We start from the raw sequence: 23,755 nt of genomic DNA, 5'->3' as shown, positions 1-23,755 counted from the left end.
GAAGCTGTGTCTTTCTCTAAACCACGCAATAAATGTTTGTAATAATTCTATAAATTAGGAATGAGTTAGCGTTCAAGTCCCTTATAGATTTGAACTTGTTTGCCAGGAAAGCCGTGTTTCCCTGCGATAAAGAGGCCTGTTTTAAATGGTACTCAAAGGTTTGCTTGTCTCTTTGTCTTTCTCCTTGGTTGTGTCAGTCTTCATCGTCCTAAGGTTATGGAAGAAGATCCCGATTTGGATCACAGTGGTTAACAGCACTTATAAGAATGAATTTTTAAATCTCGCTCTGTTGACTGAAGGCGGAACGAAGTCCGTGGCGTAGCGAGATAAAGAAACTCATTGAAAATTCTTTTTTTGTCAAATGTTTTGATTGTACGTTCAAACTGGTAAACCATCGCAATGGGGCGCAAATTCGTCACGTCGAATCTATTGATGAGCGGAATTGACTATCTATGGAGGGTATCAATGGCACGTACCAAACTCGTTCCTGCGATCCCATTGGGTGTTCATCAATCGATCAGTTGCCTCACCAAACGCGCTTTCGCACCTCGCCGCTAAAGTTCGCACGATATATGTACGCTCGATCTTTTGCGACATCGAAGAATAACTGCGATGAAGAAAAGCGACTTGACGCTTCAATGGTACGTACTCATATGAAATATACTGTAGCAGAAAAACAACGATCGTGTTTAGAGAAGGGAATACAACAATATTGAACACATCTTGGCTAGAAAATGTCGGCAATACAAACACAATGTATTCATTCAAAAAAGATTGAAAGTCAGACATCTGTCAATTGCCCCGACTCCACATTTTGAACGCTTGTTTATAAGACTAGGGCCCTCCACGTACTCTGCCACTTCCTTGGTCATATCATACCAAAAGAAGGAGCGAGTGTGCAAGGCTGAACCATATCCCAATCTTATCACACCACCGACGCTATATTCCTTTCCATCAGCAAGACAGTAAGTAGTCTCATAGAAATCGTGAAAATTCTTCAGAAATGAGAATGAGGGACAGCCCTTAATTTCAAAACTAGTAACTTGCCCATTTCGTATGTCAAGCCTGACATGATCAAAAACGTAATTATTTTCCCGCCACAAATGCAAGCAGTTTCCGTCTGCGCATACAAATCTCCAATGAGCTTCGCAGTCGAAGAAAGAGACGTCTAGCCAACGATCTGAAACGATATCGTACTTGAAAATACTTATGACACCTGACAAGTACTGACTTATGAAATCGTACTCATAACCGAAGAGATAGATTTGATCATTCAAAACGACGACTCCTTTAACGACGACCTCCCTTGACATTGGGTGGAGATCCGTCCAAGTATTCGTCATCGGATTGTATTGCTCAGGTGCAATATCCATTGCATAGATTCGATCGCCATAAACAAGAACAGTTTTTCCAGTATGACAGCAGTTCATGGATGGAACATCTTCCACCCAACGGCCTTTTGTGTAATCATACCGCTCCACAGAGTGCGAATCGCATCCTCCAACCGCATAGACACTGTCGCCTAAGGTGACGACGCCAGAGTCATACCGGCCTTCATTCACAGACGGAAACTCTTTCCAGACATTCGACAGAGGATCATGGTATTCAACTGTCTTAGTTAGTTCAGAGGGATAAATTTGAGTCGCTTCCGTTACGGTACCATCGAATCCGCTGACAGCCAATAGAACTTTGCTGCTCCCACGTCGACACGAAGACGGGCGTCTTTCTAGAGCAGACACCTTTTCAACCATAACACTAGAATGATCCTCGTTCTCACAAAACACCGAATGAGATAGAACAGATTCCTGAACGAACTGCTCTGAAAGTAGAGAAAATCGAATAGATTTCGTTAATATTTCCATAGTCGACTTCCGGTTGTCCTCATCGTGTTGAAACCATTTCATGGCAATGTCCCACACTTCTTCCTCTCTTGACACAGCAAGTTCATCTGAGGCCAACAATCGAGAGACGTGCTCCAGTGACAGACGTCGAAACTCATCCGTCTCTGCCAAATCGACGATATGAAAAGCGACGTGTCGATCGGCAACAGAGAGCAACTTCTGGCAATTGTACTGATCAGCAAACTCCAACCATCTGAGGCAATTTGACTTATTCATGCGATTAGCCAGCCCCTCGCAGCAATAGTCGACAACATCGTCAAAGAGTAGCCGATGAGCAGCAGAGAAAAGTGCCACGTCATTATCGGAAATGACGTCAATTTCTCCCGTGTAGGCAAAATCGACGAGCGCCTTCACGGAAGCCGAATCGACGACGCCAAGGAGAACACGTCTCTCGCCGCTTTCACGCATATTGACTTTGAACATCGTACGGAAGTACGGACTCGCTGAGGCGAGGACGACTCGATGAGCCGGAATTTCGACACCGTCGTCAAAAACAAGGACGACGTCGATCAGCTCCATCGACAAACGAAGACTTTGGACATTTCGAAAGTATTCGGACGATCGATCAGCCTTGGAAAAGGAGATCTTGTAAGACAACGGACTCGTGGAAGAATTCATGTGGAGCTTCGACTTGCGCATGCTCAGAGTCTTTGTCCTGCGCTGAAGAACGCACACGGCGCAGCCAAACCGCTGGATCACCCACGATCGCACTCGATGAAGAAGAGCGACGAAGAAAGCGAACTGGTTGTGACGCCCTGAAGGGACCCCCTTTCGGGTCCTTCTCAATCCAACGTCGTATTCGGGCTAAGAGACGTTGTACTGTGGACGAAAGACGCTTTCGAGAAGTCGTCGCGCCAAGCGCTGAGGAGAAATAAGGGAGTGCTTGTGAATGGGGCTCCTATTTAGGAACCTTGGTTTTTCGAAGTCGATTCATGCTAAACTGTGGCAACGAGGTGATTCGGCAGACTGAGAAAAGGTTAAGTCGTTCATTTCTGGGTTTTATCCGTGGTGAGAAAAGGAGCGTGTTGAAGGACTGCGCCCACCAAGTGGGAGTGGTCATTTCTGTTTAGCCTGTTCCATATTTATTATCCATGTATATCATCGAACTTCTATTCTAGAAGTACAGATGTCATTCAAATCGTCACCTTCCATTTCCACTGTCCGTTCATCATAGAGATGTAGTTTTTAGGTAGTAGGATAGAGGACATTAAATAATAAATTAATAACTTCTGCTCTCTTTGCTTGAATTCCTCACCACCACTATCACCACAGCCACGAAATTTTCTTTGTGCACGTGATGTGTATGCCTAGAGTGTTCCTATGATACAGCCAAGCACCTTGTTATAAGGAGATGAAAGAAAGCGTTTCCGATCAACAGTGGAATGCATGATCGACGGTGCAGCTTCCCTTCCTGTTTGTATAAAGCGGATCGTCGATCTTCCAACATAACGCGCGTTGATTTCCAGAAGCTAGTGCCGCTAACAGTCGCTAACAACCCAGAGTTCTGAAGCCTATAGCTGGTATAGGAACAGGCGATTTCTTTCTCTCATGCTCTTATGTCCTATTTATAGACGTTTAGCAAAGATTGTAGAAGTAACGACGATTTTGAAAAAAATCCTCGCTCTTCTCGTCGTCGCAACATTCTCGAACACTGTCGTTAAGCGAGTGCACTGACCACTGTTTCTACGCTGCGTGAGAAGGATTCTAAAAATGCATTACTAATTAAGGCATACCACGAAAATGAATAAATTTGCAGGCTTCAGCTTTGGACCGTGTCAAAATCATCGAAGCCTCCAACTGAATACCCCTACCTCCTGACACGATTCTGAGAATCATTCTCTACGTTTGACGGTTTGCAATTGAATTAGTGCAGTGCCTGCTAGACGGCGATTCGCGTTTCTGAGAGATAACTAAAGACTCTCTCGAGTTATATGAGTTCCGTAGTTAGTATTTCAAAGCCTCGGGTCGGTTTAGGTTCTCTTGATCGACCTGAAACCTGAAATTTGGCGAGAGCAGTGACGGTGCACGTGATCAGAAGTTCCCGGTTGATGTCAGGTCCAACGACGAAGGAATACACGTGCTTCTCGTGATGGCGGTCCAGCAAACAGAGAATAATGTATTACAGATCACATGACATGAAAAAGAGAAAGGATACATAAAACAATTGAACAGCAAATAATCAATCACCACTAATAGAGTTTTTGACGCCATGTAGCGAGATCTTCCCTCTTGGCAATGCGGACTAACTCCTCCTCAACGGCGAGTCCCTTGGGAGTAGCAAGACCAGCGATAACCCTTCCGAATTCATCAGCCAATTCACGATTTTCCTTCGTGACGAGAACACCGAAACGAAATTCATTGACACGAACCGGCTTCTCTTTCATCTCTTCGCGAGCGACCATGATAAGGCCGTACATGGCCGATAGATTGATGCACACAAGTCCAACGGACTTCAAGAACATACGTTCACCAAGGAGACCGGTTATGTATGTAAAAGTGGCACCCTCTGTATCGGCGATTTTTGGGAGAAGTTGCGAGCTGAAGATGAAGTGAGCTCGAGAGCCGCTTTCAACTTTAATTCATGCATAAAAGAAATTATAATTTTTTTCGTGACCTCCTCAACTTACACACTTCATCCCATTCAGACACCGGTTGGCCTATTGTCTGGCCTTTCATCCAATAACGGCCCAATGAGCTGACCACGTGATTCACTTTAAGATTCTTTTCGTCAAGAAATTTGATTATTCGATCTACGCCGTGTGGAGTTGAAGCTGAAGCTACCAGAGTGAGCAAACGAGACCTCTCATCTACAAGAGAACACGTGAGAACACGGACACTGTATGTTATGAAGTCACGTGAGCCACATACGACCCTCTCTACTATGCGTTCTCGCGGAGAAGACTCAACGCCAATAATCGCAAACTTCGCTTTAAGATACCTACTTTCGTGCACAGTGGCGATGAGATCGTCTAGTCGTTGTTGCGAACGCGAAGGCACGACGACGGTCGCCCCAAGCGCGAGGAAAGCACGCACGGTCGCCGAACCAATAATTCCAGCACCGCCGGCAACTAATGCAACGAGATCCTTCAGTGTCTCCATCAAAGAATACGAGAGGATCTGGCAAGAACTTTGAGCATGCGCGCGTGTGACATTCTGACGACGTCTCTTACAACATCTCCCAGGCCGATCGATTGTCCGAATTCCTTCGCAATGTCATTTGTCGATGGTCCCGATCGACGTCGATCGTCTTCGTTCTCCATCTGTCGCCTTCCTTTTTGAACCTTTAGCGCGCTCGTCTCAGTTCTCTTCTCTCGACTGTTCGATTTCTATGCATTCTGGACTATCGATTACGTATTCGCTTCCGAGGAATATTCGAAATCACCTGAAATCGTCGTCCAAGTGCCTCGGACAGTGCGTTCACGCTTTCGAGGCGATTCCTGAAGCGAAATGCAGGTGAGAGAACGCGTTCATCTCCATTCCCACGAGCAAATACCCAACGTAATTCTGCTTTGAACGTTTTTGGTCGCGCTTGGTGGCGTTTTCGTCGTGTTTCGTCAAAGTGAACGAAAACGTTGACGTCACATCCGGCTACCATTCACGTGCATTTGCACGTGTTCGTCTCTTGTTCCCTTTTCTTTTGGGACAAACCCTGCACGCGCACGATCACTCCTATTATAACCTTTTTTGGTTGCGCGTAGAGGTGCAAAAAGCAACGCTGTCGTCTCTCGTGACAACGTTGCAGTTAATTACGCACACATATCCTCCAATGAGAGAAGAGTCCACGTCATCGTTCGTGCACGAGCTACATAAAGTCGTGCACGACGCTCTCCCTCTACGTAACCCCGTCGCTTGAGAACTCGATCGTACGCTCTGTTAGTCGTTGGAAGACTGGGAGCCAGAGGGGCCATCGATTCGACCGACGCAATCGTCCTGGAGCAACGATCTGGAAGTGATTAGAGGCGCAACCCTAAGACCTCTAGGGGCTTCCGGATCGGAGTGCCGCCGTCTTTTCGACGGTGGAGCGCTTCAACCCGTAGATTTATTTTACTGTGTAACGGGACAGCGTCGACGTTGGCCGGTTCTCCTCCACGTCGAGCACATTACTTGCGGCCTCTTCCGCGGTGGCGATAGCCGTCTCCCGAGGGGGCGACGAACCTCGGAGGCTTACTTATGGTGGGTTCTGATCCAATTCATGCCGTTGGTGAGGGTCGACTGGGTTGCGAAGCGTCTGGACCTTCACGTGGTGCGACCTGGGTCACGCAAACACAGACGCGCTCTTCTTTCGTCTTTTTCGGGTAAGTACGTTGCTTCGATGAATGGATACTGGCCTCGTGTTTTTAGATGTTTGTTCTCAAGCGGTGGCAGCGAAGAACTTCGTTTTGCTATCCGATCAGGTGTCGGTTAGAGGTGTCACTTTGTGTCTCTGCTTTTTTACTGCCGGGAACTTCGCTTTGCGACACAGACAATCGGGCGCTTTTTTTTCTGCAGTACCTTCTTAGATTGGCTGAATTTTAGGCGGAGTAGTTAGGGATCAAGATACCAGCAGTGAAGTGAAGAACAATACATATACTATATTGGTGGATGCCAAGACTTGCATACACTAACTAGACAGCGGAAAAGCTAGACATTGCTTTCTTTTCGATGGATGGCAGTCGAAGCTATTATGGATCGCACAGTTACTGCAAAGAGCGACGTGTACTAGAATGTTAATTTATGTCAATATTTCCTCTATACTTCTGGCTCTATAGGTGGTCTTTCGGCGTAACAGTGTGAGAAATCTATACTATTGGTTTTCGGAATTTGACACGGATTTCTAATAATACTAAGTTTCTGGCTCTGCAGGAGCGTTTCCTTACACACTCATTCCTACAGAAACTCTTCTGTCACACTTTTCAAACGGCAATCGTCTGGAGCAGCCTGAGACCCGTAAAGACTCAGTGTGAGTCAAAATGTGACGCGGCGTTTTTTATATGACGTGAAATCCGGGTTGTAATGTTTAGGTACCGCTTGATTCTCACTTGCTGGGACCAACTTTCGAAAGCCTGTCGAAGACACTCGAACGCTTGCTAGGGGAGGAGAATCCCGATAAGCTCTACTTGGACCTTGATCATATTGCCGAAGAAGGTCCAGGGGACACAGAGGAAGACATTCTATCTGACACAACTGAAGATAATGAACACGCAATGGATGAACCGGCACACTGAAAACCCTCTAAGCAGAAAGAAATTGTCAGAAGACGGCAATCATTCATTTTATATACACTGTAGCGTCTCACCTGCTTCTTCTCACGTTATTGCGTTTTAATGTTTGATCACACACACACACACACACACACACACACACACACACACACAGATGGTTTTCTAAAGACTAGTTGCTTGCGGAAGCAGCCTTTTTGCCAGTCATTCCTCTATAACTGAAGTTCTCCGCTTTCCATTTCCATCACAGCGACTGAATAACTAGGTGGCGGAGTGCCAATTTCCATTTCTTCCATTATTCTTTCGTAGTTTCCCGTATTGTCGGATTCTCCTTCATTTATATTTAGAACACGTTTACGTTGAAATTTGAATCGAATAAAGATACGTGCACTGATTGTAAGCAGAATTCCAATTGCTCCTAAAACAACATACAACACGATAGGTTTATTTTTGACACCAGACTGAAGTGGTGGCAGAGATGATATCAATTGCGAAGAAGGAGGTACTTTCGTAAGACCTGGAAGTTTAATTGTACAGCTTTGGAAAACGCTTCTAAGAGTATGAGAAAATCTTACCATCAGGACAAGGGCACAGAAACCGGACTTCGTAATTGTAGCACATTTCTCCACTCGGCTGGTTCTTGTTTATGCATACAAGACCCATAGCTGGTGTGCAAAATAGTTTTTGCCCAGTTTTCAGTGCTGCTTGATCTACGTAAACAAAACGGTTAAATTTTCACATCATTATAATGACGATGACCCAACGGTTTGAAGTTCTGCGGCATTGCACAGAGCCAGGACGGTCGCAGATAGGGCGAGAAAATAAGTTACGCTGCTCATAATCTCCAGTGCCTCCAGGACCGTCTCTGTCGAGCCACGCTGTCCAACACCCCAAGCCTAAACAACGCCTGGATCATACAAATGTAATAGAGCAAATGCCATACGCAAGTCAAAGGGAGGTTTTGTTGGAGCTAGGCGAGTAAACATTAGTTTGATTACTACAAACTTTGCTGGAGCCTACCGTCAACGTAGTTGCCGGGACAGAGAAACTTTACTTCGCAGTCGAGGCACGTTTTACCCCAATCCTGGTCAGAATTGACGCAGAAGAACCCTACCGATGGCGAGCAGGTCACTTTCCTTCCGGTCAACTTGGCATCTATGTCTGGGTATGGACAGAACTGAGACTTCATAAGTCGGTTTTATTCTGCTGTGTTACGAGTGTGAACTGTTTTGCAACAAACTGCTTCGGGTTGCTTGCATACTTTGTATCCTGCATTGCGAAGAGTTTCTAATTTTTCATAATCTCCAGTCGACCCTGGGTTATCAATGTTGAACCAATCTGTCCAACATTCTAAATTTCCAATCATAGCAACAACATTTTTTATCAGATGAACAGTTGACCTTACTTAGAACGGGAGTAGAAGTTATCGGTAGAAGTGGCAACGAAGTAGCTAATGTCTGAATTTCTGATGGTCGAACTTCAACACTGACTAGAATTTGTAACACGTCGAAAGTTACTAAGACAGCCTCTATATGTTCGTTGCTTACAAGAAAGTGTCGAATTGTTTAGTGGAGAAGATTCTGTAGAAATAGAGTCGGTAAAGTTTTTAAATAAATCTGCATGAAAAACGCCCATCATTACTGCAGTTAAAAATAATCGATAAACGAGCCTTTGTAATTAGGACAAGGGCACAGAAACCGGACTTCGTAATTGTAGCACATTCCACCATTTGGTTGGCTCTTGTTTATGCAAACCAGTCCCATAGCTGGTGTGCAAAATAGATTTTGGCCCGTTTTCAGTGCTTCTTGATCTACATAAAAAGAACGTTTCTTTTCACATTGTTACAATGACAATGACAAAACGATTGGATGTCCTGCGGCATTGTACAGCGCCGGGACGGTCGCAGATAGGGCGAGAAAATAAGTTACGCTGCTCATAATCTCCAGTGCCTCCAGGACCGTCTGTCGAGCCACGCTGTCCAACATCCCATGCAAGCCTAAACAACGCCTGCATGGATCATACAAATCTAATAAGGCAAATGCCATACGCAAGTCAAACGGAGGTTTTGTTGGAGCTAGGCGAGTAAACATTAGTTTGATTAATACAAACTTTGCTGGAGCCTACCGTCAACGTAGTTGCAGAGACAGAGAAACTTTACTTCGTAGTCGAGGCACGTTTTACCCCAATCCTGGTCAGAATTGACGCAGAAGAACCCCACTGATGGCGAGCAGGTCAATTTTCTTCCGGTCAACTTGGCATCTATGTCTGGGTATGGACAGAACTGAGACTTCATAAATCGGTTTTATTCTGTTGTGTTACGAGTGTGAACTGTTCTGCAACGAACTGCTTCGGGTTGCTTGCATACTTTGTATCCTGCATTGCGAAGAGTTTCTAATTTTTCATAATCCCCTGTCCACCCTGGGTTATCAATATTGAACCAATCTGTCCAGCATTCTAAATTTCCAATCATAGCAACTAAATTTATTATCAGATGAACAGTTGACCTTACTTAGAACGGGAGTAGGAGTTGTCGGTAGAAGTGGCAACGAAGTAGCTTTTGTCTGAATTTCTGATGGCCGAACTTCAACACTGACGGATGTCTTGAAGGTCACAGCGGTCTACGCGAAAATATAAACCAATATTTTCCATAGTGCCTTGTACCGCCAAAGATGAAGATGAATCTGTCAGTTTGTTACTTGTAATTACGAGGTCTGATTTTCTTGCTAAATGCGGCAAAGAGCAGAAATGCCTTAAGCAACTCGAGAAACTCACTTCCTTTACCGAGAGAACTTAAAAGAGAAGATGACATAATGGCGTTGGAAGGCAGAAGTGATTCATCTTTAGCTGTTGAATTTGTAACACGTCGAAAGTTACTAAGACAGCCTCTATATGTTCGTTGCTTACAAGAAAGTGTCAGATTGTTTAGTGGAGAAGATTCTGTAGAAATAGAGTCGGTCAAGTTTTGAAATAAATCTGCATGAAAAACGCCCATCATTACTGCAGTTAAAAATAATCGATGAACAAGCCTTTGTAATTAGGACAAGGGCACAGAAACCGGACTTCGTAATTGTAGCACATTCCACCATTTGGTTGGTTCTTGTTTATGCATACCAGTCCCATAGCTGGTGAGCAAAATAGATTTTGGCCTGTTTTCAGTGCTTCTTGATCTACATAAAAAGAACGTTTCTTTTCACATCGTTACAATGGCAACGACCTAACGATTGGATGTCCTGCGGCATTGTACAGCGCCGAGACGGTCGCAGATAGGGCAAGAAAATAAGTTACGCTGCTCATAATCTCCAGTGCCTCCAGGACCGTCTCTGTCGAGCCACGCTGTCCAACATCCCAAGCCTAAACGCCTGGATCATACATAATCTTATAGAGCAAATGCCATACGCAAGTCAAACGGAGGTTTTGTTGGAGCTAGGCGAGTAAACATTAGTTTCATTACGATAAACTTTGCTGGAGCCTACCGTCAACGTAGTTGCAGGGACAGAGAAACTTTACTTCGTAGTCGAGGCACGTTTTACCCCAATCCTGGTCGGAATTGACGCAGAAGAACTCCACTGATGGCGAGCAGGTCAATTTTCTTCCGGTCAACTTGGCATCTATGTCTTGGTATGGACAGAACTGAGACTTCATAAATGTTTTATTCTGCTGTGTTACGAGTGTGAACTGTTCTGCAACGAACTGCTTCGGGTTGCTCGCATACTTTGTATCCTGCATTGCGAAGAGTTTCTAATTTTTCATAATCTCCAGTCCAACCTGGGTTATCAATAATGAACCAATCTGTCCAACATTCTAAATTCCCAGACGCTACAACTACATTTATTGTCTGATAAGATGTTGACCGTACTTAAAGCGGGAGTAGGCGTTGTCAGTATATGTGTCAAGGACATAGTTGACGCCTGAATTTCTGCCAGTCGTATTTCTGCTTCAATTTTTATTTGGATGTTTACAGTCATCTACACAGGAATTGAAATAGATGTCTAATTCAGCTACTCTCACCGTCATAGGTGAAGGTGAAGCCGTAATTTTGTTACTAGTAGATACGATGCCAGATGTCCCTGCTGGTTGAAGTGTGGGAACTGGCGTACTTCTCAAGCTAGAGAACTCTCCTGAACTCGGAGATAAGGTTCTTGAGGAACACGTATCTTGAATCATTCAAAATGATTGACAACAGTCAATTGAGCATTATTACAAGTTTATCTGTCAAGCGCGATATCTTAGCAATAAGAGGTTCTCCTGCAGTTCCTTCACGCACAGCCCTTATATGTACCAAGACCTGCTTTGCTGCACCGTGAAGACTGAGACTCGCTTTAACGTCGGTTACACTTGGATACATGTATGGTGTACCTTGACGATGTCCTCGTTCACTCCCGCACGTTTACGGATCACCTCGACCCCCTGCGGGCTGTCTTTCTACGTCTTCGTGGCGCTGGTTTAAAACTACGCACCGAAAAATGCCAGTTTCTCCGTCCGGAGGTTCCGTACTTGGGCCACGTCGTTAGCGCTGCTGGAGTTTCTACCGATCCAAGCAAGATTTCAAAAGTACGCGACTGGCCGGTACCGTCTTCGAAATCCGACATACGTTCCTTTGTGAACTTTGCCTGTTATCACCGCCGGTTTATTCCGGATTTTTCCGCCATCGCTGCACCATTCCACGACCTCGCCGCGCCACGCACATTGTTCTCTTGGACAACAACAGCACAGACGGCGTTCAAAACGCTTAAGGCAAAGCTTACGTCTGCTCCGGTGCTGGCATTCCCCTGTTTCAACACTCAGTTTTGCCTCAAAACCGACGCCAGTGATATCGGGCTCGGCGCTGTTCTCACGCAAATTATTGACGACGTGGAGCGACCGATCACTTATGCTAGTAAAAAGCTCGATTCAGCGGAGCGCATTTATAGCGCAACGAAAAAGGAGCTGTTTGCTGTGAAATGGGGAATGGCGCACTTTCGTCCCTATCTTCTCGGAGCAAAATTCGTCGTCGTTACGGATCACCGCCCCCTTGTGCACGTTCGCACCATGAAACAGCCCGCCGGAAGAATGGGTCGTTGGCTGCATGCTATCAGTCAGTTTGATTTCGAGGTGGTATACAAACCCGGGCGACTTCACACGGATGCCGACGCGCTGTCGATGATCTGCGCCGCTACGACGCTTCTTCCCTCAGTTTCATCGGACGTGCTTATCGCTGCTCAAGCCGCCGATCCCGCTATTGCTGCGGTAATTTCTTGTCTACGTGCGGGCGCCGACCGTCCACCGGCTGCAGGCATGTGGAGAACTGGAGCACTTCGACGTTTTCGCCAAATATGGTGTCAGCTTGAGATCGGCGGCGATGGCGTGTTGTACCGCAATACCCGTCTTGGAGCACAACTAGACAAAACGAAGATTCTGGTTGTACCGTCGACTCTCGTTCCGGACGTTTTGCAGCAAGTTCACGCCGACCCTATGGGTGGACACTCTGGCGTCAACAAAACCATTGCGACTCTAATTCAGCGCTACTATTGGCCCGGTTTCTCTTTGTCCGTTGACGACTACATTCGTCACTGCAGCACCTGCCAGAAAACAAGCCCGGCCGTGCCGCGTCCGAAAGCACCCTTGCAACCGATTCCAGTTGGAGGACCCTTTGAGATGATCGCGATGGATTTCTTAGAGCTACCACGTACCGCCCGCGGCAACCGCTACGTGTTGGTGGTTTCCGACTATTTTACCCGCTGGCCAGAAGCTTTTGCCACAGCCGACCAGAAGAGCAAAACAGTCGCGCGCATTCTCATGGACGGAGTCGTGGCGCGACACGGCCTGCCTCACGTACTGCACTCGGATCAAGGACCGAGTTTCGAAAGCAAAGTCATCCGTCATCTTTGCGACTGGCTTGGCATTCGAAAGACGCGCACTACGCCGTATCACCCACTGGGCGACGGCTTGGTGGAGCGGTTTAATCGAACGCTATTAGGCAAGCTACGAGCTTACTGCCACAACAACCCGCATGATTGGGATCGCTATCTGGACACCGCGTTAGGATCGTACCGGACGTCCACGCAAACGTCGCTAGGCGCGTCCCCTTTTGAATTATTGTATGGGCGGCGTCCTCGTCTCCCCACCGACGCGGCATACGGAACGTCCTTTTCTGACGCAGTCGACACAGGCGAACACCTACGAAAAATCCAAGCTCGCATGGCCGCTGCCCGAGAAGTGGTTGACGCCACACGTACGGCCGCTCAAGACCGCCAACAACGAGGAGCCCCAGTTCACCACGAGATTTACGATACCGGGGATTTAGTGTACCTCCACAACCCTGGTTGTCTGCGTGGCAAAGCTCACAAGCTACTTTCGGTCTGGGACGGACCGTTTCGTATCGTCGACACAAAAGGAAGTCACGTTTACGTCATCAGCCCGGTCGACAAGAAAGGCAGAAAGCGTTGCGTCCATCATGACCGGTTGAAGCGATGTTATCGTAGACGTGACGGTGATCTCGATGTCCACGACACCGAGCAAGCGCCGTCAGGGGAGCCCTTGTCTCGCAGACACGCTCCTGCGGAAGAACAGGCAAATTCCTCTACACCGCCGTTGGAGAGTGAACGACAGTCTGTGCGTGATATAGAGATCGACAACCGTAATAACGGGACGGTCGAGGACAGCGAGCCTGCGTTCACTCTTCCAAACACGGCTTTTATGCTGTCACCAACCGCAGGCCTCGTCGAGCGAACGGAACCGATAGCGGAAGAGCCCGATACGGACGTTCCCGCGGGAGTTGATGAGACCGTTCCGAGAGTGGAAGCCCGCAATGCTGATGTCCCCGAGCCAACCGCGCTGAACGAGGGACCTCCAGTTCAGTTAGTGCCTGTTCGCGAACCGGAACCCCGGAGCCTCCACGCCGCACCATCCGGCTGCCTCGACATTTCGACGGATTTGTAATGACGTCGCGCGCCGACGAGGAGGACGAAAACGACATTTGAGATTTGAGAACCCCCTAGAGTATGCAGTGGTGTGGTAAAGTAAGATACGGGACTTAATAAGGGAGGGTAGAATGGGCGTGTAAAGGAAATATAGATCAGTCTTGGTTCTGATTCGAGTAGGCGAGGATCTCGTTTATTACACAAGGACGACGTCGATCAGCTCCATCGACAAACAAAGACTTTGGACATTTCGGACGATCGATCTGCTTTGGAAAAGGAGATCTTGTAAGACAACGGACTCGTGGAAGAATTCACGATGAGCTTTGACTTGCGCATGCTCAGAGTCTTTGACCTGACCACATTTGCATAGAACGAACATGGCGCAGCCAAACCGCTGGATCACCCACGATCGCACTCGATGAAGAAGTGCGGCGAAGAAAGCGAACTGGCTTTGACGCCCAGAAGGGACCCCCTTTCGGGTCCTTCTCAATCGAACGTCGTATTCGGGCTAAGAGACGTTGCTCTGTGGACGAAAGACGCTTTCGAGAAGTAAGGTTTGCGTCGTCGCGCCAAGTAGAAATAAGGGAGTGTTTGTAAATGGGGCTCCTATTTAGGAACCTTGGTTTTCGAAGTCGATTCGTGCTAAACTGTGGCAACGAGGTGATTCGGTAGGCTGAGAAAAGGTAAGTCGTTCATTTCTAGGTTTTATCCGTCATGAGAAAAGGAGCGTGTCGACGGACCGCGCCCACTAAGTGGGAGTGGTCATTTCTTGTTCAGCCTGTTCCATATTTATTATCCATGTATATCATCGAACTTCTATTCTAGAAGTACAGATGTCATTTAAATCGTCACCTTCCATTTCCACTGTCCGTTCATCATAGAGATGTAGTTTTAGGTAGTCGGATAGAGGAATAACTTCATTAAATAATAAATTAATAACTTCTGCTCTCTTTGCTTTAGATTCCTCACCATCATCATTACCACAGCCACGAAATTTTCTTTGTGCACGTGATGTGTATGCCTAGAATGTTCCTATGATACGGCCAAGCACCTTGTTATAAGAAGATGAAAGAAAGCGTTTCCGATCGACAGTGTAATAGGGTGCATGATCGACGGTACAACTTCCCTTCCTGTTTGTATAAAGCGGATCGTTGATCTTCCAACGTAACGCGCGTTGATTTCCAGAAGCTAGTGCCGCTAACAGTCGCTAACCACCTGGAGTTCTCAAGCCTCTAGCTGGTATAGGAACAGGCGATTTCTTTCTCTCATGCCCTTATGTCCTATTTATAGACGTTTATAGCAATGATTGTAGAAGTTACAACGATTTTAAAAAATTCTCGTCGTCGCAACATTATCGAAAACTGTCGTCAAGCATGTTCATTGTCAGACGGAGTGCACTGACGTCGATATTCACTGTTTCTACGCTGCGTGAGAAGGATTCTAAAAATGCATTACTAAGGCATCCCACGAAAATGAATAAATATGCAGGCTTCAGCTTTGGACCGTGTCAAAATCATCGCAGCTTACAGTTAAATACCCATACCTCCTGACACGATTCTCAGAATCATTCTCTACGTTTGACGGTTTCCAATTGAATTGGTGCAGTGCCTGCGTCTCCTAGTGAAATCTGAACCGTCTTATACGCTGCAGTAAAACCGTTCCTAATCGCCCTTAGCCGTGCTTTTGTTAAGTTCCTGGCAAGGAAGGGGATGAGGGATGTGAATATTGTACTGTAGATGCGAGTTGAACAGACTCGAAAAAGCTTGTTTTTAGTTTACTGATTTCACGCATTTTAATAAAATCAATTATATCCCGGTGTGGGGGAGGATCAAAGGCGCCGACGGGGTGATAAACCTCGTATCATCCCGGGATGATATATATCACCCCTGCGGTCGTCATTGACGACGGCGATATAAGGTTATCGGCCGTCGTCAATGACGACCGCAGGGTGATATATATCATCCCGGGGAAAAGGGGCCCTTACATGCGATTTACCTGCTACATCTTACGCGACAGTTCGGAGAGAGTTCGGTCGAAGTGAACTAACACTCTAAGTCTTACAGCGAAGCAATTTTACGCGTGCAATCAGTGGTGTCGCTAAGGGTGGGCCAGGTCGGGCCAGGCCCGACCAAAATTTCTGTGGTCCGACCAAAAAAATTATTTTCTTTTTCTTTGTAAAATAAAAATTGGTTGGTTTACTTGTTAGTGTAGTTTCTTAGGGTTAGGGTTGGTAAAAATAATGCTTTAGTAAGGATTCGGGTAGAGTATATCTGAAAAGAAAAATTAACGTAATGACCCCGCCCACTCAAAAACTTTCGGATTAATAGGCACTCCTGCGCCTCACGGCGCCTACGCCTATCGTTGGTCCGACGGTTCGCCATTTGTGTATTCGAACTGGAATAATTTGGACGTTCACGGCAAAACGGAATTATGTGGCGCCGTCATTCCTCGATGGAGTAGAGCTTCTACTTTTCCTTATCGTATGAGTTGGTCTCTCGTATCCTGCATGTCTCGAAACCGATTCATCTATGAAAAACCGATGAGTGGGTTTAGTTATTGCTTTCGAAGATTTATGAAGAGAAGGTTTGTTTTTGTCGTAGATTGCGTCGTTCGACTTGTCGACGGCTTTACTCCGAATCGCGGCAGCCTGGAGATTTTTGTAGACGGCGAGTGGAGCCGTGTCTGCATAGGGCGAAATCGTATGCCAACGGCGTTCGCAGTTTGTCGACATTTGAATTACCGACGTCCTTTCTTTGTCCGTGCGTTGAACCGCTCCGCCGAGGAAATCAGAAAAAATTTCTCGCACATTGTCTATTGTACGTGGAATGAGGCTCTCAGCTGCACGTATAATAGAGCCACTGGCGAAGAGGAGATATTTTTATCATGTCAGTCCGCTCAATAACGCGTTCAATTAGAGTACAGCTTGCAGGGGACACATTGCTCCGAAAGGGATTACTGGAGGTTTCTACTGATGGTAGTTGGAAGAAAGTTTGCGCTCTTGGCAGACACCTACTATCAAAACTACCTCAGGCTACTTGGGATTCGATAGTGGAGGGATGAGATTCATTTCTGCTTCCAGCAGAGGGGGTGATTGGGGGACGTTTTAAGGTATCTGTATGTCAAATTCAATTGAAAAATGCAGTTTTAAGAGATTATTTTTCAAGCGCTGTATTGACTTCATTTTTGTCGAATGCTATAGATCAGAATGGCAAGTCAGGCTTGTGAATACCGTTCATAATGTGCCAGAGACAGAGGGAACAATTCAAGTTTTTGTCTTCAACGTGTGGAAATACATGTATGTCTGTGAAGACAAGTGGAACATTAATGCAGCTCAAGTGGTTTGCAGCGAGTTAGGCTATGAGAAGGCAATCTCGGCAAAAAGAAACTCTGAATTAACTTCAAGCAACCGAAAGTGGTCTCCGTTGAAAGTGCTTTGTCACGGAAACGAAACAGCTCTTAGACGCTATACGCACTTTAAATCCATATCCGGTCAACAATGCAAAGCTGCTGGACTCGTTTGCAAAGAAAAAGAATGTAAGGAAAGCTATTTATTTCCTCAATAAATTTGCAGTATACTTATTTATAGATTGCCCATCAGGGAGGTCTTTGTTTGCGGACTACTGTTACACTGTTTCCCATCGCATGCCCTATTACGGCAAAGTCATCGAAAGTGGAGGATGTGGTCCGGTCAATAGTGTTAGCATTAGCAGTCCTCACGAACAGGCTTTCGTGCTGTCTCTTCTTGCTGACATTAAAGAAGATGTTTGGATTGGCTTGAAGAGGAAAGATGGCGAAGCATTCGGATGGCGTAACAAGGAACCTCTAAGGTTCTTATGATTGGACTGAACGACATTTTCTTTCGTACGTTGCGTCTTTAGGCACGTCTTGTGGGCTATTGGAGAACCGCAATCCTTTAATAGGTGCGTTGTGATTGACCCTCTCGATGGCTACTGGAAAACGTCCGATTGTTACCGTAGCAGACAAATAGTATGCAAAGTTGCTCTTTGTAAGATGTTCGACTTGATTTTTGAACATACCGCATCTCACGTCATTTTTTGTTTTCTTTTCTAGTCAACATTAGTAGAGAAATTCGTGAAGCTACGGATTTGTCAGCAAAAGGTTCGTGTGGAGAGCACGAACTCCACTTCAAAAATGCGCGCTATTATCAGTCTAAGGAAGACATTGAGCTCGTATCGCAAGAACGTGCTTATCAAATTTGCGAAAATCGTAATTCTAGTCTGGCTTCGATAGACACTCTACACGAAAACGCTTTTATTGCAAAGGAAACATCACCGGTTAAAGGATCGCTCTATTGGATTGGTTTAGTCTACAATCGTACCTCGGTCAAAAAAAGCTTTTAATGGCTTAGTGAGGCTTTGGTCAATTTCACTAAGTGGGCAATGTATGAGCCAGCGGTACAAAATAGGAACAGTCGGAGTTGTGTTTTGTTTGGATCGAACGGGCAAGAGTTTGTCTGGTCTGTTTCAAACTGCTCTAAAAAGGCTGGATATGTCTGCAAAAGTACATTAGGAAGCTACACTCTAAGGCCATTTTAAATAATTAATGATAATTGTGTTATAGGATTGCTGAAGAAATCGAATGAAAGTATCTCAACTGCGCCTAAAACTGCAAATGGGTGTCATTTTTAAAATTTTATTTTTTGCCAAGATCAGTCGTTTCTTTAGCTGTTTACGTTTGTCATAACGGTTGGACGATGCTTGGCAACCGCTCTTGCTTCAAACGAATTAACCAAAAGAAGACGTGGCAGGATTCTGTGACTAACTGCGAGATAATGGGAGGCTCTCTGGCCAGAATATTGTCTGTTCGAGAGCACGATCGCCTTAACGCTAACATTCTCAACAGTGAAGAGGCTTGGATTGGACTTAATGACGTTTCAATGAGGGCTTTTACGTTTGGAAAGACGGCTTGTCTTTAGTTTACGTGAACTGGGGTGCATCCGAAGCTGAAAAGAGCGCTTTCTTACGAAGAAAACATGATTGTGTAGCTGCATCATCAAGTTTTTGGACAACACATAATTGCATTGAGAAGAAGCCCAGCGTTTGTTTTATGAGTGCAAGTCTAGGTATGTCGGTCGAGGCTAAGGAGCGTCTTTTACAACGTGATTTCTATAGATGATGATGAATGCTGCAACAACACGAACATTTGTCACGTCAACACAACTTGTGAAAATACATATTCTTCCTATAACTGCAGCTGTAATTCCGGCTTTACTGGAAATGGGACAACATGCAAAGGTTGGATTATTAATCAGGGAGTGCACATTTTCACTTATTCTTGGATTGCAGATATCGACGAATGTGATCACATCTCTAACGATAAAAGTCAAAGATGCATTAACACCGTTGGGTCATATGAGTGCGTTTGCGAAAATGGATATGCAGGCAATGGCAGTCACTGCGTTGATATAAACGAGTGCAATTTGGCTATAACGAATGTCATTCCCAGTCTACATGCATACACGAAGACGGCTCTTACCGCTGTATGTGTCTACCTGGCTGGACAGGAAACGGTAGTTTTTTGCACTGATGTCGATGATTGCGACATAATGAGTCCATGTCATTTAAATTCGAATTGCAAAAATCAGATTGGTTCATTCGTGTGCACTTGCCTGCATGACTGGAAGGGAAACGGTTTTATCTGCGACGACATCAACGAGTGTGAGATGAATAACTCATTGTATTCGAAAGCCACTTGCACAAATGAGGATGGCTCCTACTCGTGTACTTGTCTTCGAGGCTGGACTGGAGATGGATTCACTTGCTCCATACACTGATGAATGCTTCGTTGGAAAAACGTGCTACCGTAGGGCAATGTGTAACAACACAGAAGGATCGGTTCAATGCTGGTGCTGCAGTGGTTATGCGGGCAATGGAACCTATTGCGAAGGTACCTAAATAAAATTCTTCATTGAGTTTGAAAGTGGCAGTATTAATTTTTATTGTCTTGCAGTTGTTGCAGTCGCGTCGAGATCTCTAACGATGATCATTTCGCCAGTCGTCAGCACGATTACTCTGATCTTTTTCGCCGTTATAATTTTTGTTGCCTATGCTCGACGCGGAGCTCAACGGTTCGGATGGTCGACCTTTAGGATCTTTCTTCGCCGAACCACCCGAACAATGGGAAGTTAACCGTGGCGACATGACTCTTCTCGAAAAGCTGGGCGATGGCTTCTTTGGCGTTGTGAACAAGGCGTATCTTTTTCGCACTCCAAAGAGGAGACTTTCGAGTCGTCTTTCGAGTCGCCTTTCGAGCCGACTTTCCATCTTTTCAAGCCAATCTCGAAAGGATTCGACTTTCTCTGCAAGTGAGAAGTCGGTTGTTGCTTGTAAAATGCTCAAAGGTATATACATGCTCGTGTTTTGTACTTATTGATTTTTTTGTTTACATTGTCTCTTATGTTTGTAGGATCGAATGTGGAAAATGAAGAGTTCCTAGACGAAATCAAGCTGATGAAGCGGATTGGTCAACATCCTCATATTGTCAGCCTGGTTGGATGCATAACGACAAACACGCCGTTCTGTCTCATTGTGGAATATTGTCTTCACGGTGACCTTCTCAACTACCTCAGAAAAGAAAGACCCAACAAAGTGAGGACGGCCGAAGCTTTACTTTTAGTCACAACTCTGTTGTTTCTTTTGCATTAGCGTATTGAACAGGACCAACTGTCGTCGAATAAAAGCATCTCCATCTCTAGCTTTGATATCGAGGCGCGTGAATAAACTCTTTAGCAGCAAAGTACCGTTGACTATTCTTTTAACATTCGTTTTAGGATGAAACGCTCACGTTGCCGCTCGACTGCGACTCAGTTAAGCATCAAAAGCGTGAGATGAATGATGATTTGAGTGAAACTACAGACTCAGACTCGGCTACTGACGGTAAGACTTTCGAGAAGTCAAAAGGTACGTAGAGGCACAAAAATTTATTTTACAAAGGTGAAGGTGAAAGCGGCAGCAGTGATGTTGGTTGCAAATGGAGGTCTTCCGATTTAATATCATTTATGTAGCAAATTGCATCTGGAATGGTGTGCTTATTAAGTATATAGATAATAACTTGGAACTTATTCACTCTGCTTGGTTGGCACTTTTAGGAATATCTTGCTGGTAAAGGTTTGGTTCATCGTGACTTAGCGTGTCGAAACGTGCTCGTGTGCGAAAAAGAACTTCTTAAAGTATCCGACTATGGACTAACGAGATCCGTCTATCAAGATAGCGTGTATTCTCAAAAGACCGCGAGACGTCTCCCTCTACGATGGATGTCTATCGAAGCCATGACGCATCGTCTCTTTTCCGAACAGAGCGACGTGTAAAACTAATGTTTGATGATTGACTCAGAGCGCGTTTTGCTATAACAGATTCTCGAATGTATAGGTGTAGTCATGTGGGAAATATGTACACTCGGTAAGCTTAGCCATGTGATTTTTCTCTCCATTGAACATTTTAGCCCTGTAGGCTCTTTGCGTATCAAGTGAAAAACTTCTGTCGTATTTACGAAGAGGTAACCGGTTGAGCTGCCCAGAGAACTGCTCCGTTGACCTGTGGGTAATTTGTTTTGTGATTATGGCCAGTTATTTATTGCCATGGTCTTGCAGGTACGAGATGATGTCTGCATGTTGGCACGCAGATACTGAAAAGCGCTCATCATTCTCGAGTCTTAGGCAGCATCTTGGAAAAATGGTAGAAGCAAAGCAACAGAGCAAATACGTCGTGTTTGATGCTACAAGCCCTCATTGTTCTTGCGAGGAAATGGAATCATGGGATGAAACAATGGAGTCGGAAAGCGATCTTGATTCCTCTGAGATCAATGAAAAACAGTTACTTTCAGGCAAGAAGCAATTCTTTTGCGTATGGCTGTTTTTTTCGTTGTTGTTTTTTCGTTGTTGATACAGCTGTATTTCTTGTTTAATCCATGTTCTCAAAATTTTAAACATACATATATCGCTTTGTTTTCTAGGTCTGTGTCAATGGCAACACGAGTGAATTTGATGATGAAAAAGAAGAGGGGTCTTCCTGATAAAAGTCCAAGACGTATGTTACCATGGAGACGACGACTGTGGTCATTTTATTGACGGAACTTATGTTATCTGGGTCTGTGACTATGACAACACGTCTGCACGTAGTCTTTTTTTGATATCACTTTGGAGATTCAAAATTCTAAAAAATTGTGACAAAAGCTGATAAAAGTTTACTGTCCCTGATTAAATTAGGAACCTCGGTGGCGATGCCAAACATACTTCTGACCCGTATGTCCGGGTATTATAAACAGTTTTTCCTCGTTATTTGTTGAAAAGCAGCCTACCTCGATCTACGCGGGCATACGGGCATTAGCAAAGGCAAACGACAGTCTTAGTCTCTCAGAGCTTATTCCATTGCAATTACGTATCGCGAATAAGAAATTTTGTTCATTAGCCCTGTCTATGATGGTGCACAACGTTTTGGATCTTAATAATTCGACACGTGATTTCGAAACACAAACAATGGCAGATCGTCTTGTTTATCAAAGGAACTGGGACGATTGATCGACCTGGGGATGGCTAGAAGATCTTTAAAGGAACCGGACACGCGAACGTACGAAAGAATCCATTGCCAGAGCCCTAGTTACATCAGTACGAAGAAGGCATATGCATCACTGGTGGTCAGGCAAATAGAACATCGAGAGACTTTGAGCATAAGAACAGCGTCGGCTCGGCTTACGTCTGGGGATTTCAAGTAGAAAGCTCTGGACACACGTGATAAGAAGTACCGGGTTAAATGCATATCTATCAATTGCGTGAATATACTAAAATCGAGCCAATCTAAACACGGCACAAAGAAAAAAGCACTCGACTGACTTTGTCTCAATACGAAGTGCCCGTCAGCGAAAAAAAATGATAAAAAAAGTCACACCCCTAATCGTCACCTGATCGGATGGCAAAAGGAAGATCTTCGCTGCCACCGCTTGCGCACAAATATCTGAAAACACGAGGCCAGTATCCAAACATCGAAGCAACGTACTTACCCGAAACGACGAAAGAAGAGCGCGTCTGTGTTAGCGTGACCAAGGTCGCACCACGTGGAGGTCCAGACGCTTCGCAACCCAGTCGACCCTCACCAACGGCATGAATTGGATCAGAACCCACCTTGGGTGAGCCCCCGAGGTTCGTTGCCACCCCGGGAGACGACTATCGCCACCGCCGAAGAGGCCCGCTCATCGTGTGCTCGACGTGGAGGAGAGCCGGCCAACGTCGACGCTGTCCCATTTTACACAGTAGAATAAATCTACGGTGAAACGGAGCGAGTTGAAGCGCTCCACCGTCGAAAAGACGGCGGCACTCCGATCCGGAAGCCCCTAGAGGTCTTAGGGTAGTCTCGTTCCCAGCCCCTCCCCCTCCGTTAATATCACTACGGGGAGAGGGTCTGGGGACATGCCTTTGTGCACCGCTCCCCCCGATTTTGGGTGGGCGATAATTGGATGACGTAGTAGCGGCGAAGTAGCAAGTGCACGCGCGAAGTAGCAAGTGCACACGCGATTCAGCGTTGCGCGTCGATTTCTAGCTACACGGATCGCAAGAATCTCGCTCTATAGGGTATGCGCTGCAAAAACGGTTTCGCCGGCAGTAGTCGGCGAGTGCGGTGCGAGATAAGCGCACACGAGCGCAGATCTCTATACCGGCGAAACCGTTCTGCTGCGCCCCTTTGCATACCCTATAGAGCGACTCGGAGATTCTCGCGATCCGTACTGTAATGTAGCTGGAAATCGA

The 23,755-nt window shown here is 45.8% G+C and overlaps 3 protein-coding genes and 2 long non-coding RNA genes across 5 annotated transcripts; 2 read left to right on the top strand and 3 right to left on the bottom strand.

The window, feature by feature from the left end:
• Positions 1 to 728: 728 nt before the first annotated feature.
• Positions 729 to 2,431, bottom strand: LOC136195156 (kelch-like protein 20). Its single transcript, XM_065984428.1, has one exon. It carries the CDS (start codon positions 2,418 to 2,420, stop codon positions 765 to 767), a length of 1,656 nt encoding a protein of 551 aa, XP_065840500.1. The 5' UTR covers positions 2,421 to 2,431; the 3' UTR covers positions 729 to 764.
• A 1,567-nt stretch (positions 2,432 to 3,998) lies between these two features.
• LOC136195048 (dehydrogenase/reductase SDR family member 2, mitochondrial-like) lies at positions 3,999 to 5,049 on the bottom strand. The gene is made up of 3 exons (XM_065984313.1): positions 4,844 to 5,049; positions 4,529 to 4,708; positions 3,999 to 4,473 (listed from the first exon to the last, which is right to left on the bottom strand). Exons 1-3 carry the CDS (start codon positions 4,998 to 5,000, stop codon positions 4,091 to 4,093), a joined length of 720 nt encoding a protein of 239 aa, XP_065840385.1. The 5' UTR covers positions 5,001 to 5,049; the 3' UTR covers positions 3,999 to 4,090.
• Positions 5,050 to 5,054: 5 nt separating this feature from the next.
• On the top strand, positions 5,055 to 7,310 carry LOC136195049 (uncharacterized). The gene is made up of 3 exons (XR_010671768.1): positions 5,055 to 6,596; positions 6,650 to 6,840; positions 6,902 to 7,310. It is a non-coding gene; the product is annotated as an uncharacterized lncRNA (long non-coding RNA).
• A 3,066-nt stretch (positions 7,311 to 10,376) lies between these two features.
• On the bottom strand, positions 10,377 to 10,642 carry LOC136195316 (uncharacterized). The gene is made up of 3 exons (XR_010671876.1): positions 10,573 to 10,642; positions 10,496 to 10,522; positions 10,377 to 10,450 (listed from the first exon to the last, which is right to left on the bottom strand). It is a non-coding gene; the product is annotated as an uncharacterized lncRNA (long non-coding RNA).
• Positions 10,643 to 20,157: 9,515 nt separating this feature from the next.
• LOC136195467 (tyrosine-protein kinase receptor torso-like) lies at positions 20,158 to 22,029 on the top strand. The gene is made up of 7 exons (XM_065984793.1): positions 20,158 to 20,323; positions 20,425 to 20,606; positions 20,664 to 20,726; positions 20,789 to 20,894; positions 21,126 to 21,321; positions 21,674 to 21,860; positions 21,970 to 22,029. The coding sequence occupies exons 1-7, from the start codon at positions 20,158 to 20,160 to the stop codon at positions 22,027 to 22,029; spliced, it is 960 nt and encodes a 319-aa protein (XP_065840865.1).
• The last annotated feature ends 1,726 nt before the right edge of the window (positions 22,030 to 23,755 follow it).

This window comes from Oscarella lobularis, chromosome 14, assembly GCF_947507565.1.
Source record: "Oscarella lobularis chromosome 14, ooOscLobu1.1, whole genome shotgun sequence".
NCBI classification, from domain to species: domain Eukaryota; kingdom Metazoa; phylum Porifera; class Homoscleromorpha; order Homosclerophorida; family Oscarellidae; genus Oscarella; species Oscarella lobularis.
Note: the sequence above shows the minus strand (reverse complement) of the source record. Positions and strands in the feature narration are given on the sequence as shown.